Below are 23,388 nucleotides of genomic sequence, written 5' to 3'. Positions count from 1 at the left end.
GTACGCTTCTGAGGAAATCCTATACTATTTCCTGTCAATGAACAGTGGTCTTCGTGCTAGACGGACTATTCTTTTGAAAAGCCAACATACTTCAAAAATGTTTTTCACATGACTGGAATACAAAAGAAGTGTGCGTGACAGAATATGATTCGTGATTCATTTTTCGGCTGTTGTCTTTTCCCCGTATGACAATACAATGAGGATTACTCAGACCTGACAAAAAGCCAGGCTAAGCGATGGGTGAAGGAACAATGAATAATACACAAACACCGTAGAATTGGTGTAAATTATAGAGTTTTCTTAGATCAATGTTCAAAATCTGTCATATAGTCTTATGCCTCAGCACCAATGGACAGAATACAAAACATGTAGCTCACAAATAGGGACGGCTGGAATCAACGTTGAGACAACGTTGTGCGTTGGTTGTGCTTTGATGGCCATACTTTTGGAACTAGTCAAATCACTATCTTCTGTATGAACAGTGGCCCGAGGAAATCGCTTTGTCTTAATCATCTAAGAAGAGGTGGTTGGGAAAATAAATTAATTTCACACACAGTCGTCTTCCAACACGGATAGGGAGCCATGGTGACTCAAAGTTCTGTTCTGATGAGATTTAAAAAATCGTATTTTAATCATGATACGTCTTAAATATGGACCGTAGCGTGGCCGCGGTCTCATCTTGAACAGTAATGACATTGTCTTCACGGTCTGAAGGAGGAACGAATGGGAATGGGATCTCTCGACTGGGGATATAGGGGGGAGATAGGGTCTGTAATAGTCTTCTAACAAGGTTCCATGGCAGGGCAATCACTTTGGACATTGATTGCGCTGCGTCTCTGATCATGTAACTACTTTGAGAGTGACGAGAGGGGCCTCTCAACCACGAGATTGCGTGTTTGGATCGATTATACTAGAGTTCTCATCTAAGATCTCAAACCACAGACCACATACAGTAGCCGATCACTGAGATAGACCGCCCCACCTCAATTCAGGAGTAGTATGGAATAATCAATAAACCCATTCTTAGGTGTTCTTACTCTTATCATTTTCATCATAGGTTTTAGGATTCTTTTTTAAACATGATAGTTGTTGTTGGTTATTATGCCTGTGTTATATTGGGTCCTACTTTAAACGAAATACAACTTATAAAGATGTTATATAGCATACGTAAAGGCTTCGTAAGCACTACACGAATGCTTCACAAATCATCTAATGAGCGTAAGTCATACTCTATAAATGGGGTATAAACATACATAGTGCGTTATGTCACATTTGACAATTCAGCCTACAGTGGGAATTGTTATGTCACCCGTTAGACAACATTGAGAGTATGACATACGCTTATAGATGATTTTTGACGCATTTATTTAGAAGCACACACACACACACGCGCACACACACACACTAGAGCCAATCTGGCCCAGCTCCAATTACAGGCGCCAAGGTGCCTCAGAGCCGTGTGTGTGTGTGTGTATGTTTGTGTGTGTGTGACGGGTGGTTGGGTGTGTGTAATCTCGGAAACCCAGAGAAATCTTGCGTAATTGCATTAGATGCTTGATTAGGTTCTGGGGGGAGATGCATGAGAAAAGATACTAACGAGACTAGCTAAGTCTCCACTAGCCTAAACAGAAACTCAGCCAAAGCCCCACCCCTTCCAAAAAAATTCTGCTTGAAATCTTTGCTTGAAACTCCGCCCCCACTTTAAGCACCACCTTCACCCAAACCTTATGCATCCAAATAACCAGTGACGGAAGACCAAAGCATTTACATTTAAGTCATTTAGCAGACGCTCTTATCCAGAGCGACTTACAGTTAGTGAGTGCATACATTATATTTCTTTACTTTTCATACTGGCCCCCGGTGGGAATCGAACCCACAACCCTGGCGTTGCAAACACCATGCTCTAACCAACTGAGCTACATCCCTGCCCGCCATTCCCTCCCCTACCCTGGACGACGCTGGGCCAATTGTGCGCCGCCCCATGGGTCTCCCGGTCGCGGCCGGCTACGACAGAGCCTGGATTTACATTTACATTTAAGTCATTTAGCAGACGCTCTTATCCAGAGCGACTTACAAATTGGTGCATTCAACTTAGGATAGCCAATGGTACAACCACTCAATGTTTTAAAATTATAATTATTATTATTTTTATTTATTTTTTAATGGGGGGGTGGGGGAGGGGGGTGGGGGAGGGGGGGTAGAAGGATTACTGTTATACTATTCCAGGTATTCCTTAAAGAGGTAGGGTTTCAAGTGTCTCCGGAAGGTGGTCAGTGAATCCGCTGTCCTGGCATCGTGGGGGAGCTTGTTCCACCATTGGGGTGCCAGAGCAGCGAATAGCTTTGACTGGGCTGAGCGGGAACTGTGCTTCCGTAGAGGTAGGGGCGCTAGCAGGCCAGAGGTGGATGAACGTAGTGCCCTCGTTTGGGTGTAGGGTCTGATCAGAGCCTGAAGGTAAGGAGGTGCCGTTCCCCTCACAGCTCCGTAGGCAAGCACGATGGTTTTGTAGTAGATGCGAGCTTCAACTGAAAGCCAGTGGAGTGTGCGGAGGAGCGGGGTGACATGAGAGAACTTGGGAAGGTTGAACACCAGACGGGCTGCAGCGTTCTGGATAAGTTGTAGGGGTTTAATGGCACAGGCAGGGAGGCCAGCCATCAGCGAGTTGCAGTAATCCAGACGGGAGATGACAAGTGCCTGGATTAGGACCTGTGCCACTTTCTGTGTAAGGTAGGGTCGTACTCTGCAAATGTTGTAGAGCATGAACCTGCAGGATCGGGTCACCGCTTTGATGTTAGCGGAGAACGACAGGGTGTTGTCCAGGGTCACGCCAAGGTTCAAAGCACTAGAACTACTGTTGCTCGTTAGTTGTCATATCCAGCAGTCTTTTGACCGACGTTACGATACCATTTAGAGAGCTGTCTTATAGAGAGCTGCCTTATAGAGAGCTACCTTATAGAGAGCTGCCTTATAGAGAGCTGCCTGACCGACTGTCTTATAGACTGTCTTATGTGACTGTCTTATAGACTGTCTTATGTGGTCCTCTGTAGCTCAATTGGTAGAGCATGGCGCTTGTAACGCCAGGGTAGTGGGTTCGATCCCCGGGACCACCCATATGTAAAAATTTATGCACACATGACTGTAAGTCGCTTTGGATAAAAGCGTCTGCTAAATGGCATATTATTATTCTTATAGTGGGCTGCCTGACCGACAGTCTTATAGAGAGCTGCCTTATAGAGAGCTGTCTTACAGAGAGCTGCCTGACCGACTGTCAAAGAGAGCTGTCTTATAGAGAGCTGCCTTATAGAGAGCTGCTTTATAGAGAGCTGCCTGACCAGCTGCCTTATAAAGAGCATCCTGACCAGCTGCTTTATAGAGCACTTATTCCTTAGTTGCTTTATTCACATGGTGAGCTGCAAGACCCCAGGGGACCACTGGAATGGCCGACGGGCAGAGCAAGCCTCCATACACCTCCTACATTATTTATGAGAACAAAGTGAGTGAGAGCTGAGGTACTTACAGGGATCATTAGGACACAACTAATCTATCCCAGTAATGTCAATACCAACATCTCATTAATGCCCCTCCATCCCAGCTGTGAAGAGGTGGAGACTCGTACAGGAGGGGTGAAGAAGTGGATGCTAAAGGGACTTTATGGGTGCATAAGGTGATGTAATACATAGTAACTTTAAGGTCGGAATGCCAATTAATGTTGTAATGTTGCCAATTCAAATAGTCTTTCTAATATACAGCGGCTTGCGAAAGTATTCACCCCCCTTGGCATTTTTCCTATTTTGTTGCCTTACAACCTGGCATGAAAATTAATTTTTTGGGGGTTTGTATCATTTGATTTACACAACATGCCTACCATTTTGAAGATGCAAAATATTTTTTCTTGTGAAACAAACAAGAAATAAGACAAAAAAACAGAAGACTTGAGCGTGCATAACTTTAGAAAGCTGACTTATAGAGAGCTGCCTGACTGACTGTCTTATAGAGAGCTGTGTTATAGAGAGCTGTCGTTTAGAGAGCTGCCTGACTGACTGTCTTATAGAGAGCTGCCTGACTGACTGTCTTTTAAAGAGCTGTCTTATAGAGAGCTGCCTGACTGACTGTCTTATAGAGAGTTGATTTATAGAGAGCTGCCTGACTGACTGTCTTATAGAGAGTTGATTTATAGAGAGCTGCCTGACTGACTGTCTTATAGAGAGTTGATTTATAGAGAGCTGCCTGACTGACTGTCTTATAGAGAGCTGACTTATAGAGAGCTGCCTTATAGAGAGCTGCATTATAGAGAGCTGCATTATAGAGAGCTGTCTTACAGAGAGTTGCCTGACCGACTGTCTTATAGAGAGCTATTTAATAGAGAACTGTCTGACTGACTGTCTTATGAGAGCTGCCTTATAGAGAGCTATTTTTTAGAGAGCTGAGTTATAGAGAGCTGTCTTATAGAGAGCTATTTTTTAGAGAGCTGAGTTATAGAGAGCTGTCTTATAGAAAGATGCCTGACTGACTGTCTTACCGAGAGCTGTCTTATAGAGAGAGCTGCCTGACCGACTCTATTATAGAGAGCTGTATACAGAGAGCTGTCTTATAGAAAACTGTCTCATAGAGAGCTGCTTGACCGACTGTCTTATAGAGAGCTGTCTTATAGAGAGCTGTCTTATAGAGAGCTTTCTGACTGACTGTCTTACAGAGAGCTGTTTTATGGAGAACTGTCTTATAGAGAGCTGTATTATAGAGAGCTTTCTTACAGAGAGCTGTCTTATAGATAACTGTCTTATAGAGAGCTGTCTTATAGAGAGCTACCTGGCCGACTGTCTTATAGAGAGCTGTTGAATAGAGAACTGTCTTATAGAGAGCTATCTTATAGAGAGCTGTATTACAGAGAGCTGTCTTATAAAGACCTGTCTAATAGAGAGCTGCCTGACCGACTGTCTTATAGAGAGCTGTCTTATAGAGAGCTGTATACAGAGAGCTGTCTTAAAGAGAACTATCTTACAGAGAGCTGTTTTACAGAAAACTGTCTTATAGAGAGCTGTCTTATAGAGAGTTGTTTTATAGAGAGCAGTCTTATGGAGAACTGTCTTATAGAGAGCTGTATAATAGAGAGCTGTCTTATAGAGAGCTGCCAGAACGACTGTCTTATAGAGAGCTGTCTTATAAAGAGCTGTCTTACAGAGAATTGTCTTAAAGAGAGCTGCCTTATGGAGAGATGCCTTACAGAGAGCTACCTGACCGACTGTCTTATAGAGAGCTGTATTATAGAGAGCTGTCTTATTGAGAGCTGTCTTACAGAGAGCTGCCTTATAGAGAGCTGTCTTATTGAGAGCTGTCTTAGAGAGAGCTGCCTGACCGACTGTCTTAGAGAGAGTTGCCTTATAGAGAGCTGCCTTATAGAGAGCTGCCTAACCGACTGTCTTATAGAGAGCTGTCTTATAGAGAGCTGCCTTATAGAGCTGTCTTACAGAGAGCTATCTTACAGAGAGCTGCCTTATAGAGTGCTGCCTTATAGAGAGCTGCCTGACTGACTGTCTTATAGAGAGCTCTTTTATAGAGAGCTGCCTGACCGACTGTCTTATAGAGAGCTGTCTCACAGTGGGCTGTCTGACCGACTGTCTTATAGAGAGCTGTCTTATAGAGAGCTGCCTTATAGAGCTGTCTTACAGAGAGCTGTCTTACAGAGAGCTGCCTTATAGAGAGCTGTCTTATAGAGAGCTGCCTGACCGACTGTCTTATGGAGAGCTGTCTCACAGAGAGCTGCCTGACCGACTGTCTTATAGACTGTCTTATGTGACTGTCTTATAGACTGTCTTACGTGGTCCTCTGTAGCTCAATTGGTAGAGCATGGCGCTTGTAACGCCAGGGTAGTGGGTTCGATCCCCGGGACCACCCATATGTAAAAATGTATGCACACATGACTGTAAGTCTCTTTGGATAAAAGCGTCTGCTAAATGGCATATTATTATTCTTATAGTGGGCTGCCTGACCGACCGTCTTATAAAGAGCATCCTGACCAGCTGCTTTATAGAGCACTTATTCCTTAGTTGCTTTATTCACATGGTGAGCTGCAAGACCCCAGGGGACCACTAGAATGGCCGACGGGCAGAGCAAGCCTCCATACACCTCCTACATTATTTATGAGAACAAAGTGAATGAGAGCTGAGGTACTTACAGGGATCATTAGGACACAACTAATCTATCCCAGTAATGTCAATACCAACATCTCATTAATGCCCCTCCATCCCAGCTGTGAAGAGGTGGAGACTCGTACAGGAGGGGTGAAGAAGTGGATGCTAAAGGGACTTTATGGGTGCATAAGGTGATGTAATACATAGTAACTTTAAGGTCGGAATGCCAATTAATGTTGTAATGTTGCCAATTCAAATAGTCTTTCTAGTATACAGCGGCTTGCGAAAGTATTCACCCCCCTTGGCATTTTTCCTATTTTGTTTTCTTACAACCAGTCATGAAAATGGATTTTTTGGGGGATTGTATCATTTGATTTACACAACATGACTACCAATTTGAAGATGCAAAATATTTTTTCTTGGGAAACAAAAAGTCAATACTTTGTAGAGCCACTTTTTGCAGCAATTACAGGTGCAAGTCTCTTGGGGTATGTCTCTATAAGCTTAGCACATCTAGCCACTGGGATTGTTGCCCATTCTTCAAGGCAAAACTGCTCCAGCTCCTTCAAGTTGGATGGGTTCTGCTGGTGTACAGCAATCTTTAAGTCATACCACAGATTCTCAATTGGATTGAGGTCTGGGCTTTGACTAGGCCATTCCAAGACATTCAAATGTTTCCCCTTAAACCACTTGAGTGTTGCTTTAGCAGTATACTTAGGGTCATTGTCCTGCTGGAAGGTGAACCTCCGTCCCAGTCTCAAATCTCTGGAAGACTGAAACAGGTTTCCCTCAAGAATTTCCCTGTATTTAGGGCCATCCATCATTCCTTCAATTCTGACCAGTTTCCCAGTCCCTGCCGATGAAAAACATCCCCACAGCATGATGCTGCCACCACCATGCTTCACTGTAGTGATGGTGTTCTCGGGTGATAAGAGGTTTTGGGTTTGCGCCAGACATAGCGTTTTCCTTGATGGCCAAAAAGCTCAATTCTAGTCTCATCTGACCAGAGTACCTTCGTCCATATGTTTGGGGAGTCTCCCACATGCCTTTTGGCGAACACCAAACGTGTTTGCATATTTATTTTTTTAAGCAATGGCTTTTTTCTGGCCACTCTTCCATAAAGCCCAGCTCTGTGGATTGAATGGCTTAAAGTTGTCCTATGGACAGATACTCCAATCTCCGCTGTGGAGCTTTGCAGCTCCTTCAGGGTTATCTTTGGTCTTTTTGTTGCCTCTCTGATTAATGCCTGGGCCGTGAGTTTCGGTGGGCGAGCCTCTCTTGGCAGGTTTGTTGTGGTGCCATATTCTTTCAATTTTTTAATAATAGATTTAATGGGATGTTCAAAGTTTGGGATATTGTTTTATAACCCAACACTGATCTGCACTTCTCCACAACTTTGTCCCTGACCTGTTGGGAGAGCTCCTTGGTCTTCATGGTGCCGCTTGCTTGCTGGTGCCCCTTGCTTAGTGGTGTTGCATACTCTGGGGCCTTTCAGAACAGATGTATATATATTGAGATCATGTGACACTTAGTTTGCACACTGGTGGACTTTATTTAACTAATTATGTGACTTCTGAAGGTAATTGGTTGCACCAGAACTTATTTAGGGGCTTCATAGCAAATGGGGTGAATACATATGCACGCACCACTTTTCCGTTATATATTTTGTAGAATTCTTTGAAACATGTAATTTTTTTCATTTCACTTCACAAATTTGGACTAATAAAAATCCATTTAAACGACAGGTTGTAATGCAACAATATAGGAAAAACGCCAAGGGGGATGAATACTTTTGCAAGGCACTGTATACAAGGCTAGCTCTACACAAGCCCTGCTAAATGGAGTGCACTTTAGTTCAATAGCCTATAAGCTTGGAAAGGACTGAGGAGAGCCATTGACAACCCACACTGTCGGATGTAGGCTAGTTTTGGATGTCTGTTTCCAGGAGACCTGAGGTGAGATGGTGTATCTGAGCTGCTTCGTTGACCCCAGTATAGCCTGTCGGAGGCAGACGCCGTGCTGTCGGAGTCTTGCAACAAAACTGCCAGCTGCAATACAGTTGATTTTAGGTCATTACACTGTGTATATCAGCTCAGTGATGTCAAATGTGAAGGTTGATGTTACCTTAGTTCTGCTTGATTGAGTTTGACTGGCGGAACCAATCGAAAAGTCCCAAAGGTGCAAACACGGTGTGTGGTCCTCTGTAGCTCAATTGGTAGAGCACGGCGCTTGTAACGCCAGGGAAGTGGGTTCGATCCCCGGGACCACCCATACGTAAAAATGTATGCACACGTGACTGTAAGTCGCTTTGGACAAAAGTGTCTGCTAAATGGCATATTATTATTATTCAGAGGAGGCTGGTGGGATGAGCTATAGGACGACGGGCTCATTGTAATGGCTGGAATGGAATACATGGAATGGAGTCAAACAGATTAAACATATGGAAACCACATGTTGGACTCCATACCATTGATTTAATTCCAGCCATTACAATAAGCCTGCCTCCTATAGCTCCTCCCACCAGCTTCCACTGACTGTGTGGTATTGGAGTGGGTGTCAGCGGAGTGTATGACTGAAGTGGTGTGGTGTATGGCTGAGCAGTGTGGTGTATGGCTGAGTAGTGTGGTGTATGGCTGAGTAGTGTGGTGTATGGCTGAGTAGTGTGGTGTATGGCTAAAGCAGTGTGGTGTATTGCTGAAGCAGTGTGATGTATGGCTGAAGTAGTGTGGTGTATGGCTGAAGTAGTGTGGTGTATGGCTGAAGTAGTATGGTGTATGGCTGAAGCAGTGTGGTGTATGGCTGAAGCAGTGTGATGTATGGCTGAAGCAGTGTGTTGTATGTTTGAAGTAGTGTGGTGTATGGCTGAAGTAGTGTGGTGTATGGCTGAAGTAGTGTGGTGTATGGCTGAAGTAGTGTGGTGTATGGCTGAAGTAGTGTGGTGTATGGCTGAAGCAGTGTGTTGTATGGCTGAAGTAGTGTGGTGTATGGCTGAAGTAGTGTGGTGTATGGCTGAAGCAGTGTGGTGTATGGCTGAAGTAGTGTGGTGTATGGCTGAAGCAGTGTGGTGTGTGTAGCTCAGTTGGTAGAGCATGGCATTTGCAACGCCAGGGTTGTGGGTTCGATTCCCACGGGGGGCCAGTATGAAAATGTATTCACTCACTAACTGTAAGTTGCTCTGGATAAGAGCGTCTGCTAAATGACTAAAATGTAAAATGTATGGCTGAAGCAGGTGTCTTACCGTCCTGTGCACCTTGTCCTCCAGGTCTTGATTGATCCTCTGTTGAGCTGCATAACTGCTCTGGATCCTGCAGGACAGGAAAGAGTACACATTGGTGAAACATTGGCTATGTAATTCAGAGTATGAATACGCTTTCAAAACCAAGTATTCATTTACTTTTTTTCAAGATGATGAATATGAAAATCCAAAGCAGTGGTTTGGATTTGAAAATCATTCAATGGATATCTCTGGTTGTCTGTACTGGACTATATATACTGTACAGTGATACTTTTTGGACGAGAGTCCTAGTCTCACAATGGAAGCATGGAAAAACCAATTTCATGTGATCAAAGCAAAATTTGAATTCCTTTCGTGTTATTTTTTGTTGTTGAGAAAATGCGGTGAAAAATGCATAATCAAACCTGTAGGACTGACGCATGACTCATGAATGAGTGGAGGATTTTGGCAACGTTTCAGCACCCGTCGAGGTGTGTTTCCTAGCACAAAACACTGTTTTCTGGTCGGCTTCCAAAACATTAGTGGGCTTAATGGAATAAGCTGTTCTTCCACCTCCACTTTCCATTAGTTAAATCATTACCAGCATTAGGCTACTATCTAGTTTTTAGCACACAGCGCTGCATGTCATTATCATTGGCCCCGGTCTCATGGGGGTTTGGATACATTGTGGCATTTATGACCCCATTTACCAAGCAGCTATGGAGATTCATTGTTAAAAATGTCTGTTATAGAAGAAAAGACGGTGCTCTAGAACTAAAGTGGATTTGGAGGTTAAACTGCAGGACGGTCAACAATGATTTCTCTCAAAACATGTTCTATATGCTTTCTTTGTTCGCTGTCACAAGTTTAACTGACATTGCTATTGTAGGCGGATACAGGTTAAATAACTCAAATTAGAAACCAAGGTGTTATTCAATGTGCCAATGCTTGGTTAGTGTCTCCACATGTATATGAAGATTCTTTGAAATTCATCAATTGTGGGTTTTATATATATATTTTTAAATAAGGTTGTTTCTCTCTTTTTTTTTATTGACCTGTGGAACATTCTCCATGTATCTCAACTCAGCAAAAAAAGAAACGTCCCTTTTTCAGGACCCTGTCTTTCAAAAATAATTCATAAAAATCCAAATAACTTCACAGATCTTCATTGTAAAGGGTTTAAACACTGTTTCCCATGCTTGTTCAATGAACCATAAACAATTAATGAACATGCACCTGTGGAACGGTCGTTAAGACACTAACAGCTTACAGACGGTAGGCAATTAAGATCACAGTTATGAAAACTTAGGACACTAAAGAGGCCTTTCTACTGACTCTGAAAAACACCAAAAGAAAGATGCCCAGGGTCCCTGCTCATCTGCGTGAACGTGCCTTAGGCATGCTGCAAGGAGGCATGAGGACTGCAGATGTGGCCAGGGCAATAAATTGCAATGTCCGTACTGTGAGACGCCTAAGACAGCACTACAGGGAGACAGGACGGACAGCTGATCGTCCTCGCAGTGGCAGACCACGTGTAACAACACCTGCACAGGATCGGTACATCCGAACATCACACCTGCGGGACAGGTACAGGATGGCAACAACAACTGCCTGAGTTACACCAGGAGCGCACAATCCCTCCATCAGTGCTCAGACTGTCCGCAATAGGCTGAGAGAGGCTGGACTGAGGGCTTGTAGGCCTGTTGTAAGGCAGGTCCTCACCAGACATCACCGGCAACAATGTCTCCTATGGGCACAAACCCACCGTCGCTGGACCAGACAGGACTGGCAAAAAGTGCTCTTCACTGACGAGTCGCGGTTTTGTCTCACCAGGGGTGATGGTCAGAATCGTGTTTATCGTCGAAGGAATGAGCGTGACACTGAGGCTTGTACTCTGGAGCGGGATCGATTTGGAGGTGGAAGGTCCGTCATGGTCTGGGGCGGTGTGTCACAGCATCATCGGACTGAGCTTGTTGTCATTGCAGGCAATCTCAACGCTGTGCATTACAGGGAAGACATCATCCTCCCTCATGTGGTACCCTTCCTGCAGGCTCATCCTGACATGACCCTCCAGCATGACAATGCCACCAGCCATACTGCTCGTTCTGTGCGTGATTTCCTGCAAGACAGGAATGTCAGTATTCTGCCATGGCCAGCGAAGAGCCCGGATCTCAATCCCATTGAGCAAATCTGTGACCTGTTGGATCGGAGGGTGAGGATAGGGCCATTCCCCCCAGAAATGTCCGGGAACTTGCAGGTGCCTTGGTGGAAGAGTGGGGTAACATCTCACAGCAAGAACTGGCAAATCTGGTGCAGTCCATGAGGAGAAGATGTACTGCAGTACTTAATGCAGCTGGTGGCCACACCAGATACTGACTGTTACTTTTGATTTTGACCCCCCCTTTGTTCAGGGACACATTATTCCATTTATGTTAGTCACATTTCTGTGGAACTTGTTCAGTTTATGTCTCACTTGTTGAAGCTTGTTATGTTCATACAAATATTTACACATGTTAAGCTTGCTGAAAATAAACGCAGTTGACAGTGAGAGGACGTTTCTTTTTTTGCTGAGTTTATATATATTTATCAGTAAGATAAGGTATTTTGATTAGTATAAACTTTAATAAGTAAAGGCCCCTATGCTTGGGGTTAGTTACAACTTACCCCTTACCTAAAACTATATAATATATAGACACATTCCCATATTTATAGCAAATTTCACTGCTTTATATCAACTTTGGCAGTGCAACTAAGAAAATACCTTAGAAAGAGGAAAAAAGTTAATATGTAACACTTTGAACACTAATACAAAATATAATATTTCACTATGACATGCCTAAAATATAAAATATTTAGTGTATTTTCATCCAAATATCAGTAACATTGTTGTATTACCCCTCATTTTTACCATTAAAGACATTGGTACAACTGTCCCATATACGGTTACAACTAACCTTGCTATTGGGGTTAATTGTAACATCAGGACTTTTTCTGACTTTGGGTCTTCAAGCTAAAGTTGTGAAAAATCCACATTTAGCACAGGTCTCTAAACTGTACTATAAGTTATTTGTGTGAAATTTTGAAATCTCTACATTATTAAACATTGTTAGAGTAAATACATTCCAAAATGTGTGGTAATTGTCCCTGTCTCCAAAGTAATTTGGAATGTTCATTACTTTAAGTCAATATGGTAACTCAGAAAACTTCCAAATCAAACCTTATTTTTCTTTGTCTCTGGCCCAAATGAGGCCTAATTCATTTAGTGAAAGGAAAAGCCACAGGCTACATAAGTAATGATGTTGTAAATTGCTTTACCTTTCATGGTTAATGGCTTTTGATCCAGCTCTGAAGTAAAACAGAAGATTTAGCTAATTATGGTCCGGACTGAAGACATTGATAAGTTGAATCAAGGTGTGTCACTGCAGGGATGGATCATAGGCAATAGTTGGAGAACCTTGCATTAGATTATTCCCAATGCGGATTCAGTTGAATTAGTAGATTTGTAAATACATTGACTCATTGAGTTAAGGTGAAAGATGACATAGTCACACTTTGTTAGATACAGCAGTTGTTGTAAGAGACTAAAGATGGTGTAACAGGACTGACATGGTGTAACGTGACTGACATGGTATAACAGGACTGACATGGTGTAACGGGACTGACATTGTATAACGGGACTGACATGGTGTAACGGGACTGAAATGGTGTAACGAGACTGACATGATGTAACAGGACTGACATGGTGTAATGGGACTGACATACCTGCGTAGTTTGTCAGTGAATTTCTCCAACTCTTCCTGGGCCCGACGGAGTTCCGTCTCCAGGTACTGACGGGTGGAGTCAAACTCCGACTCCACCATCTCTAGTTTGTGGGTGGTGTAAGACAGACGCTTGCGAAGATCATCCTTGTGATCATGTAGAGAACTAGGTAGGAAGTAGAGTGACAGTCAGACAGACAACAAGGTCAAATCAGTAACATAACTTTTGGATTACACAAACTCAGTAATGTAATCTGATTACTTTCCCCTTAAGAGGCATTAGAAGAAGATAAAAAAGATCCATCAAATGCATTTGGTGCGTCATCATAGTGGTCTCTGACATCATAGTGGTCTCTGTCATCATAGTGGTCTCTGTCATCATAGTGGTCTCTGACATCATAGTGGTCTCTGACATCATAGTGGTCTCTGTCATCATAGTGGTCTCTGTCATCATAGTGGTCTCTGACATCATAGTGGTTCTCTGACATCATAGTGGTCTCTGTCATCATAGTGGTCTCTGACATCATAGTGGTCTCGGACATCATAGTGTCACTCAACTACCTCAACTAGCCGGTGCCCCCGCACATTGACTCTGCAACGGTACCCCCCTGTATATATAGCCTCCCTACTGTCACTTTATTTTACTGTATATATAGCCTCCCTACTGTCACTTTATTTTACTTCTGCTCTTTTTTTCTCAAAACTTTTTTTGTTGTTGTTTTATTCTTACTGTTTTTGTTTAAAATAAATGCACTGTTGGTTAAGGGCTGTAAGTAAGCATTTCACTGTAATGTCTGTACCTGTTGTATTCGGCGCATGTGACCAATAAAATTTGATTTGATTGATTTGATTTGACATCATAGTGGTCTCGGACATCATAGTGGGTCTCTGACATCATAGTGGTCTCTGTCATCATAGTGGTCTCGGACTTGTGGTCAGGCTCACTCAGGTGGAACGAACTTAAATTTGCGCCTTTTTTCGATGTTGAATTGAATGCCATTGATAATGTTGTTTTTCTCGCAAAAATCCGTTCTGAATTTAAAAGTAATACAAGAAGTAATCATCAAGTTTTTCAAAAGTATCTGTAATCCAATTACAATATTTTTGCTGGTTACAGTTAGTTTTTTGTAATCGGGTTACATGTAACTGTAATCAAGTACTCCACAACAATGGATGTGAGCAATGCTGAATATGCTTTATGTACTAATTCAAGTTCATGACTGGACATAACGCACATTATAAATTCATGATCTAAACAAAATGTTTCACTAATTTTGAAAAAGAATATAATATCTACACGTATTGATAATTATACAATATGTCATCTACAGTGGGGAAAAAAAGTATTTAGTCAGCCACCAATTGTGCAAGTTCTCCCACTTAAAAAGATGAGAGAGGCCTGTAATTTTCATCATAGGTACACGTCAACTATGACAGACAAAATGAGGAAAAAAAATCCAGAAAATCACATTGTAGGATTTTTAATTAATTTATTTGCAATTTATGGTGGAAAATAAGTATTTGGTCAATAACAAAAGTTTCTCAATACTTTGTTATATACCCTTTGTTGGCAATGACACAGGTCAAACGTTTTCTGTAAGTCTTCACAAGGTTTTCACACACTGTTGCTGGTATTTTGGCCCATCCCTCCATGCAGATCTCCTCTAGAGCAGTGATGTTTTGGGGCTGTCGCTGGGCAACACGGACTTTCAACTCCCTCCAAAGATTTTCTATGGGGTTGAGATCTGGAGACTGGCTAGGCCACTCCAGGACCTTGAAATGCTTCTTACGAAGCCACTCCTTCGTTGCCCGGGCGGTGTGTTTGGGATCATTGTCATGCTGAAAGACCCAGCCACGTTTCATCTTCAATGCCCTTGCTGATGGAAGGAGGTTTTCACTCAAAATCTCACGATACATGGCCTCATTCATTCTTTCCTTTACACGGATCAGTCGTCCTGGTCCCTTTGCAGAAAAACAGCCCCAAAGCATGATGTTTCCACCCCCATGCTTCACAGTAGGTATGGTGTTCTTTGGATGCAACTCAGCATTCTTTGTCCTCCAAACACGACGAGTTTAGTTTTTACCAAAAAGTTATATTTTGGTTTCATCTGACCATATGACATTCTCCCAATCCTCTTCTGGATCATCCAAATGCACTCTAGCAAACTTCAGATGGGCCTGGACATGTACTGGCTTAAGCAGGGGGACACGTCTTGCACTGCAGGATTTGAGTCCCTGGTGGCGTAGTGTGTTACTGATGGTAGGCTTTGTTACTTTGGTCCCAGCTCTCTGCAGGTCATTCACTAGGTCCCCCCGTGTGGTTCTGGGATTTTTGCTCACCGTTCTTGTGATCATTTTGACCCCACGGGGTGAGATCTTGCGTGGAGCCCCAGATCGAGGGAGATTATCAGTGGTCTTGTATGTCTTCCATTTCCTAATAATTGCTCCCACAGTTGATTTCTTCAAACCAAGCTGCTTACCTATTGCAGATTCAGTCTTCCCAGCCTGGTGCAGGTCTACAATTTTGTTTCTGGTGTCCTTTGACAGCTCTTTGGTCTTGGCCATAGTGGAGTTTGGAGTGTGACTGTTTGAGGTTGTGGACAGGTGTCTTTTATACTGATAACAAGTTCAAACAGGTGCCATTAATACAGGTAACAAGTGGAGGACAGAGGAGCCTCTTAAAGAAGAAGTTACAGGTCTGTGAGAGCCAGAAATCTTGCTTGTTTGTAGGTGACCAAATACTTATTTTCCACCATAATTTGCAAATAAATTCATAAAAAATCCTACAATGTGATTTTCGGGATTTTTTTCTTCTCAATTTGTCTGTCATAGTTGACGTGTACCTATGATGAAAATTACAGGCCTCTCTCATCTTTTTAAGTGGGAGAACTTGCACAATTGGTGGCTGACTAAATACTTTTTTTCCCCACTATACATATTAACTGTCTTCTGAGGTGTGATAAAAAAGAAACATTTTACATTCTCAAAGGTACTAATTGTTTACAGTACTGTTGCATAACATGAACACAATCGGACATAGATAAGAGTGAAAGAGAGAGGTATGAAATGGAGGTGAAATCTAATTCAGCTAGTGTGAAAGGTCCCAGCCAAGGAAGGCCTGTGGGGAATGTATTGATGGATGGAGGCTAGAGAGGTAATGATTTTCCATTGACAGCCAGGGAACAGCAACATGCTCACAATTCTGTAATGGGTCACTCCCGTTACACACCTCTCCAGCATGAAATCACTGGCAAACCAGGAAGAGATTCTGATTCTATCGAGATACAGTACCAAGAGCGATGTGTGTGTGTGTGTGTGTGTGTGTGTGGGAGGAGGGATGTGAATGGTGTTGTGGGGTTCAGTTGGTGAATATATACAGTACCAGTCAAGAGCTTGGACACACCTACTCATTCTGTGGCAGGTGGTTTGGACTGAGTCAGGCGCAGGAGGGTAAATCACAGAATAAATGGTTTATTCGGTAAGATAAATGGTTTAAGCGGTAAGCAGCAATGCACAAAACACTCCAGTGCGGTATTGCGGCGCACTGGAGACAACAAGGCGCACGGGTGAATATCCCGGCGATGCAAAATACAATAGAGCTCCACCGAGCTAAACTAACCTCCACAATAAACAATCACAAACAAAGACAAGAGGGTCAGAGGGAACACTTATACAGGTACTGATGAGGGGATATGAACCAGGTGTGTGTAATAAACAAGACAAAACAAATGGAATGATGAGATGAGGAGCGGCAGTGGCTAGAAGGCCGGTGATGACGAACGCCGAAGCCTGCCCGAACAAGGAGAGGAGGCAGCTTTGGAGGAAGTCGTGACACATTCAAGGGTTTTTTATTTTTAATATGTTCTACATTGTAGAATAATAGTGAAGACATCAAAACTATAAAATAACACATATGGAATCATGTAGTAAACAAAAAAGTGTTCAACAAATCTAAATATATTTTATATTTGAGATTCTTCAAATAGCCACCCTTTGACTTGATGACAGCTTTGCACACTCTTGGCATTCTCTCAACCAGCTTCACCTGGAATGCTTTTCCAACAGTCTTGAAGGAGTTCCTACGTATGCTGAGCACTTGTTGGCTGCTTTTCCTTCACTCTGCCGTCCGACTCATCCCAAACCATCTCAATTGGATTGAGGTTGGGGGATTGTGGAGGCCAGGTCATCTGATGCAGCAAAATTTGGATCCAGACCAAAGGACACATTTCCACCGGTCTAATGTCAATTGCTTGTGTTTCTTGGCCCAAGCAGGTCGCTTCTTCTTATTGGTGTCCTTTAGTAGTGGCTTCTTTGCAGCAATTCGACCATGGAGGCCTGATTCACACAGTCCCCTCTGAACAGTTGATGTTGAGATTTGTCTGTTACTTGAACTCTGTGAAGCATTTATTTGGGCTGCAATTTCTGATGCTGGTAACTCTAATGAACTTATCCTCTACAGCAATTCAAATCAAATCAAATGTTATTTGCCACGTGCCGAATACAACAGGTGTAAACCTTACAGTGAAATGCTTACTTACAAGCCCTTCACCAACAATGCAGTTTTAAGAAAATAAAAAAAGTGTTAAATAAAATATAGATAAGTAAAAAATAAATAATTAAAGACCAGCAGTAAGATAAAATAACAGTAGGAAGGCTATATACAGGGGGTACCGGTACAGAGTCAATGTGCGGGGGCACCGGTTAGTCGAGGTAATTGAGGTAATATGTAGAGTTAAAATTACCATGACTAGATAATAAACAGAGTAGCAGCAGCAGCGTAAAATATGGGGTGGGGTGGGGTGGGGGGGGACAATGCAAATAGTCCGGGTACCCCTGATTAGCTGTTCAAGAGTCTTATGGCTTGGGGGTAGAAGCTGTTAAGAAGCCTTTTGGACCTAGACTTAGCGCTCGGGTACCGCTTGCCGTGCGGTACCAGAGAGAACAGTCTATGACTAGGTTAGCTGGAGTCTTTGACAATTTTTAGGGCTTTCCTCTAACAACGCCTGGTATAGAGGTCCTTGATGGCAGGAAGCTTGGCCCCAGTGATGTACTGGGCCGTACGCACTACCCTCTGTAGTGCCTTGCGATCGGAGGCCGAGCAGTTGCCATACCAGGCAGTGATGCAACCAGTCAGGATGCTCTCGATGGTGCAGCTGTATAACTTTTTGAGGATCTGAGGACCCATGTCAAATCATTTCAGTCTCCTGAGGGGGAATAGGCTTTCTTGTGCCCTCTTCATGACTGTCTTGGTTTGTTTGGACCATGATAGTTTGTTGGTGATGTGGACACCAAGGAACTTGAAGCTCTCAACCTGTTCCACTACAGCCCCGTCGATGAGAATGGGGGCGTGCTCAGTCGTCTTTTTTTTCCTGTAGTCCACAATCATCAATCAATCAATCAATCAATTTTATTTTATATAGCCCTTCTTACATCAGCTAATATCTCGAAGTGCTGTACAGAAACCCAGCCTAAAACCCCAAACAGCTAATAATGCAGGTGTAGAAGCACGGTGGCTAGGAAAAACTCCCTAGAAAGGCAAAACCTAGGAAGAAACCTAGAGAGGAACCAGGCTATGAGGGGTGGCCAGTCCTCTTCTGGCTGTGCCGGGTGGAGATTATAACAGAACCATGCCAAAATGTTCAAAAATGTTCATAAGTGACAAGCATGGTCAAATAATAATCAGGAATAAATCTCAGTTGGCTTTTCATAGCCGATCATTAGAGTTTAAAACAGCAGGTCTGGGACAGGTAGGGGTTCCATAACCGCAGGCAGAACAGTTTAAACTGGAATAGCAGCAAGGCCAGGCGGACTGGGGACAGCAAGGAGTCACCACGGCCGGTAGTCCCGACGTATGGTCCTAGGGCTCAGGTCTCTCAGTTGGCTTTTCATAGCCGATCATTTAGAGTTGAAAACAGCAGGTCTGGGACAGGTAGGGGGTTTCGTAGCCGCAGGCAGAACAGTTGAAACTGGAATAGCAGCAAGGCCAGGCGGACTGGGGACAGCAAGGTGTCATCATGCCCGGTAGTCCTGACGTATGGTCCTAGGGCTCAGGTTCTCAGAGAGAAAGAGAGAACGAGAGAATTAGAGAGAGCATACTTAAATTCACACAGGACACTGGATAAGACAGGAGAAGTACTCCAGGTATAACCAACTAACCCCAGCCCCCGACACATAAACTACTGCAGCATAAATACTGGAGGCTGAGACAGGAGCGGTCCGGAGACACTGTGGCCCCATCCGAAGAAACACCGGACAGGGCCAAACAGGAAGGATATAACCCCACCCACTCCGCCAAAGCACAGCCCCCGCACCACTAGAGGGATATCCCCAACCACCAACTTACAATCCTGAGACAAGGCCGAGTATAGCCCACAGAGGTCTCCACCACAGCACAAACCAAGGGGGGGCGCCAACCCAGACAGGAAGATCACGTCAGTAACTCAACCCACTCAAGTGACGCACCCCTCCCAGGGACGGCATGAAAGAGCACCAGCAAGCCAGTGACTCAGCCCCTGCAACAGGGTTAGAGGCAGAGAACCCCAGTGGAGAGGGGAACCGGCCCGGCAGAGACAGCAAGGGCTGTTCGTTGCTCCAGCCTTTCCGTTCACCTTCACACTCCTGGGCCAGACTACACTCAATCATATGACCTACTGAAGAGATAAGTCTTCAGTAAAGACTTAAAGGTTGAGACCGAGTCTGCGTCTCTCACATGGGTAGGCAGACTGTTCCATAAAAATGGAGATCTATAGGAGAAAGCCCTGCCTCCCGCTGTTTGCTTAGAAATTCTAGGGACAATTAGGAGGCCTGCGTCTTGTGACCGTAGCGTACGTATTGGTATGTACGGCAGGACCAACTCGGAAAGATAGGTAGGAGCAAGCCCATGTAACGCTTTATAGGTTAACAGTAAAACCTTGAAATCAGCCCTTGCCTTAACAGGAAGCCAGTGTAGGGAAGCTAGCACTGGAGTAATATGATCAAATTTCTTGGTTCTAGTCAGGATTCTAGCAGCCGTATTTAGCACTAACTGAAGTTTATTTAGTGCTTTATCCGGGTAGCCGGAAAATAGAGCATTGCAGTAGTCTAATCTAGAAGTAACAAATGCATGGATTAATTTTTCTGCATCATTTTTGGACAGAAAATTTCTGATTTTTGCAATGTTACGTAGATGGAAAAAAGCTGTCCTTGAAACAGTCTTGATATGTTCGTCAAAAGAGAGATCAGGGTCAAGAGTAACGCCTAGGTCCTTCACAGTTTTATTTGAGACGACTTTACAACCATCAAGATGAATTGTCAGATTTAACAGAAGATCTCTTTGTTTCTTGGGACCTAGAACAAGCATCTCTGTTTTGTCCGAGTTTAAAAGTAAAAAGTTTTCAGCCATCCACTTCCTTATGTCTGAAACACAGGCTTCTAGCGAAGGCAATTTTGGGGCTTCACCATGCTTCATTGAAATGTACAGCTGTGTGTCATCCGCATAGCAGTGAAAGTTAACATTATGTTTTCGAATAACATCCCCAAGAGGTAAAATATATAGTGAAAACAATAGTGGTCCTAAAACGGAACCTTGAGGAACACCGAAATGTACAGTTGATTTGTCGGAGGACAGACCATTCACAGAGACAAACTGATATCTTTCCGACAGGTAGGATCTAAACCAGGCCAGAACTTGTCCGTGTAGACCAATTTGGGTTTCCAGTCTCTCCAAAAGAATGTGGTGATCGATGGTGTCAAAGGCAGCACTAAGGTCTAGTAGCACGAGGACAGATGCAGAGCCTCGGTCTGACGCCATTAAAAGGTCATTTACCACCTTCACAAGTGCAGTCTCAGTGCTATGATGGGGTCTAAAACCAGACTGAAGCATTTCGTATACATTGTTTGTCTTCAGAAAGGCAGTGAGTTGCTGCGCAACAGCTTTTTCTAAAATTTTTGAGAGGAATGGAAGATTCGATATAGGCCGATAGTTTTTTATATTTTCCGGGTCAAGGTTTGGCTTTTTCAAGAGAGGCTTTATCACTGCCACTTTTAGTGAGTTTGGTACACATCCGGTGGATAGAGAGCTGTTTATTATGTTCAACATAGGAGGGCCAAGCACAGGAAGCAGCTCCTTCAGCAGTTTAGTAGGAATAGGATCCAGTATGCAGCTTGAAGGTTTAGAGGCCATGATTATTTTCATCATTGTGTCAAGAGATATAGTACTAAAACACTTAAGTGTCTCTCCCGATCCCAGGCCCTCGCAGAATCTGTGCAGATCCAGGACAGCTAAGCCCTGGAGGAATACGCAGATTCAAAGAGGAGTCCGTAATTTGCTTTCTAATGGTCATGATCTTTTCCTCAAAGAAGTTCATGAATTTATCACTGCTGAAGTGAAAACCATCCTCTCTTGGGGAATGCTGCTTTTTAGTTAGCTTTGCAACAGTATCAAAAAGAAATTTTGGATTGTTCTTATTTTCCTCGATTAATTTGGAAAAGTAGGATGATCGAGCAGCAGTGAGGGCTCTTCGGTACTGCACGGTACTGTCTTTCCAAGCTAGTCGGAAGACTTCCAGTTTGGTGTGGCGCCATTTCCGTTCCAATTTCCTGGAAGCTTGCTTCAAAGCTCGGGTATTTTCTGTATACCAGGGAGCTAGTTTCTTATGACAAATGTTTTTCGTTTTTAGGGGTGCAACTGCATCTAGGGTATTGCGCAAGGTTAAATTGAGTTCCTCAGTTAAGTGGTTAACTGATTTTTGTCCTCTGACGTCCTTGGGTAGGCAGAAGGAGTCTGGAAGGGCATCAATGAATTTTTGTGTTGTCTGAGAATTTATAGCACGACTTTTGATGCTCCTTGGTTGGGGTCTGAGCAGATTATTTGTTGCGATTGCAAACGTAATAAAATGGTGGTCCGATAGTCCAGGATTTTGTGGAAAAACATTAAGATCTACAACATTTATTCCATGGGACAAAACTAGGTCCAGAGTATGACTGTGGCAGTGAGTAGGTCCAGAGACATGTTGGACAAAACCCACTGAGTCGATAATGGCTCCGAAAGACTTTTGGAGTGGGTCTGTGGACTTCTCCATGTGAATATTAAAATCACCAAAAATTAGAATATGATCTGCTATGACTACAAGGTCTGATAGGAATTCAGGAAACTCAGAGAGGAACGCTGTATATGGCCCAGGAGGCCTGTAAACAGTAGCTATAAAAAGTGATTGAGTAGGCTGCATAGATTTCATGACTAGAAGCTCGAAAGATGAAAACGTCATTTTTTTTTTGTAAATTGAAATTTGCTATCGTAAATGTTAGCAACACCTCCGCCTTTGCGGGATGCACGGGGAATATGGTCACTAGTGTAACCAGGAGGTGAGGCCTCATTTAACACAGCAAATTCATCAGGCTTAAGCCATGTTTCAGTCAGGCCAATCACATCAAGATTATGATCAGTGATTAGTTCATTGACTATGACTGCCTTTGAAGTGAGGGATCTAACATTAAGTAACCCTATTTTGAGATGTGAGGTATCACGATCTCTTTCAATAATGGCAGGAATGGAGGAGGTCTTTATCCTAATAAGATTGCTAGGGTGAACACCACCATGTTTAGTTTTGCCCAACCTAGGTCGAGGCACAGACACAGTCTCAATGGGTATGGCTGAGCTGACTACACTGACTATGCTATTGGCAGACTCCACTAAGCTGGCAGGTTGGCTAACAGCCTGCTGCCTGGCCTGCACCCTATTTCACTGTGGGGCTAGAGGAGTTAGAGCCCTATCTATGTTGGTAGATAAGAGGAGAGCACCCCTCCAGTTAGGATGGAGTCCGTCACTCCTCAGCAGGTCAGGCTTGATCCTGTTTGTGGGTGAGTCCCAGAAAGAGGGCCAATTATCCACAAATGTTATCTTTTGGGAGGGGCAGAAAACAGTTTTCAACCAGCGATTGAGTGCTGAGACTCTGCTGTAGAGCTCGTCACTTCCCCTAACTGGGAGGGGGCCAGAGACAATTACTCGATGCCGACACATCTTTCTAGCTGATTTACACGCTGAAGCTATGTTGCACTTGGTGACCTCTGACTGTTTCATCCTAACATCGTTGGTGCCGACGTGGATAACAATATCTCTATACTCTCTACACTCGCCAGTTTTAGCTTTAGCCAGCACCATCTTTAGATTAGCCTTAACGTCGGTAGCCCTGCCCCCTGGTAAACAGTGTATGATCGCTGGGTGATTCGTTTTAAGTCTAATACTGCGGGTAATGGAGTCGCCAATGACAATCATCTCCTTTGTATTGATCACGTTGAGGGAGAGTTTGTT

General features: G+C 43.6%; 1 protein-coding gene across 1 annotated transcript in view; it reads right to left on the bottom strand.

Moving 5' to 3' along the window:
* LOC121539707 (brain-enriched guanylate kinase-associated protein-like) overlaps positions 1–13,446 on the bottom strand; it is a 42,425-nt gene extending 28,979 nt beyond the window's left edge. The window contains exons 1-3 of the mRNA XM_045206116.1: positions 13,442–13,446; positions 13,105–13,266; positions 9,367–9,433 (exon numbers count right to left, since the gene is read on the bottom strand). Coding sequence (XP_045062051.1) covers positions 9,367–9,433; positions 13,105–13,266; positions 13,442–13,446 — 234 coding nt within the window. The remainder of the gene's footprint in view (positions 1–9,366; positions 9,434–13,104; positions 13,267–13,441) is intronic.
* Between the last annotated feature and the right edge of the window lie 9,942 nt (positions 13,447–23,388).

Source organism: Coregonus clupeaformis, chromosome 21 (genome assembly GCF_020615455.1).
Source record: "Coregonus clupeaformis isolate EN_2021a chromosome 21, ASM2061545v1, whole genome shotgun sequence".
Classification (NCBI taxonomy): domain Eukaryota; kingdom Metazoa; phylum Chordata; class Actinopteri; order Salmoniformes; family Salmonidae; genus Coregonus; species Coregonus clupeaformis.
This window is presented reverse-complemented; position numbering and strand designations above follow the sequence as displayed.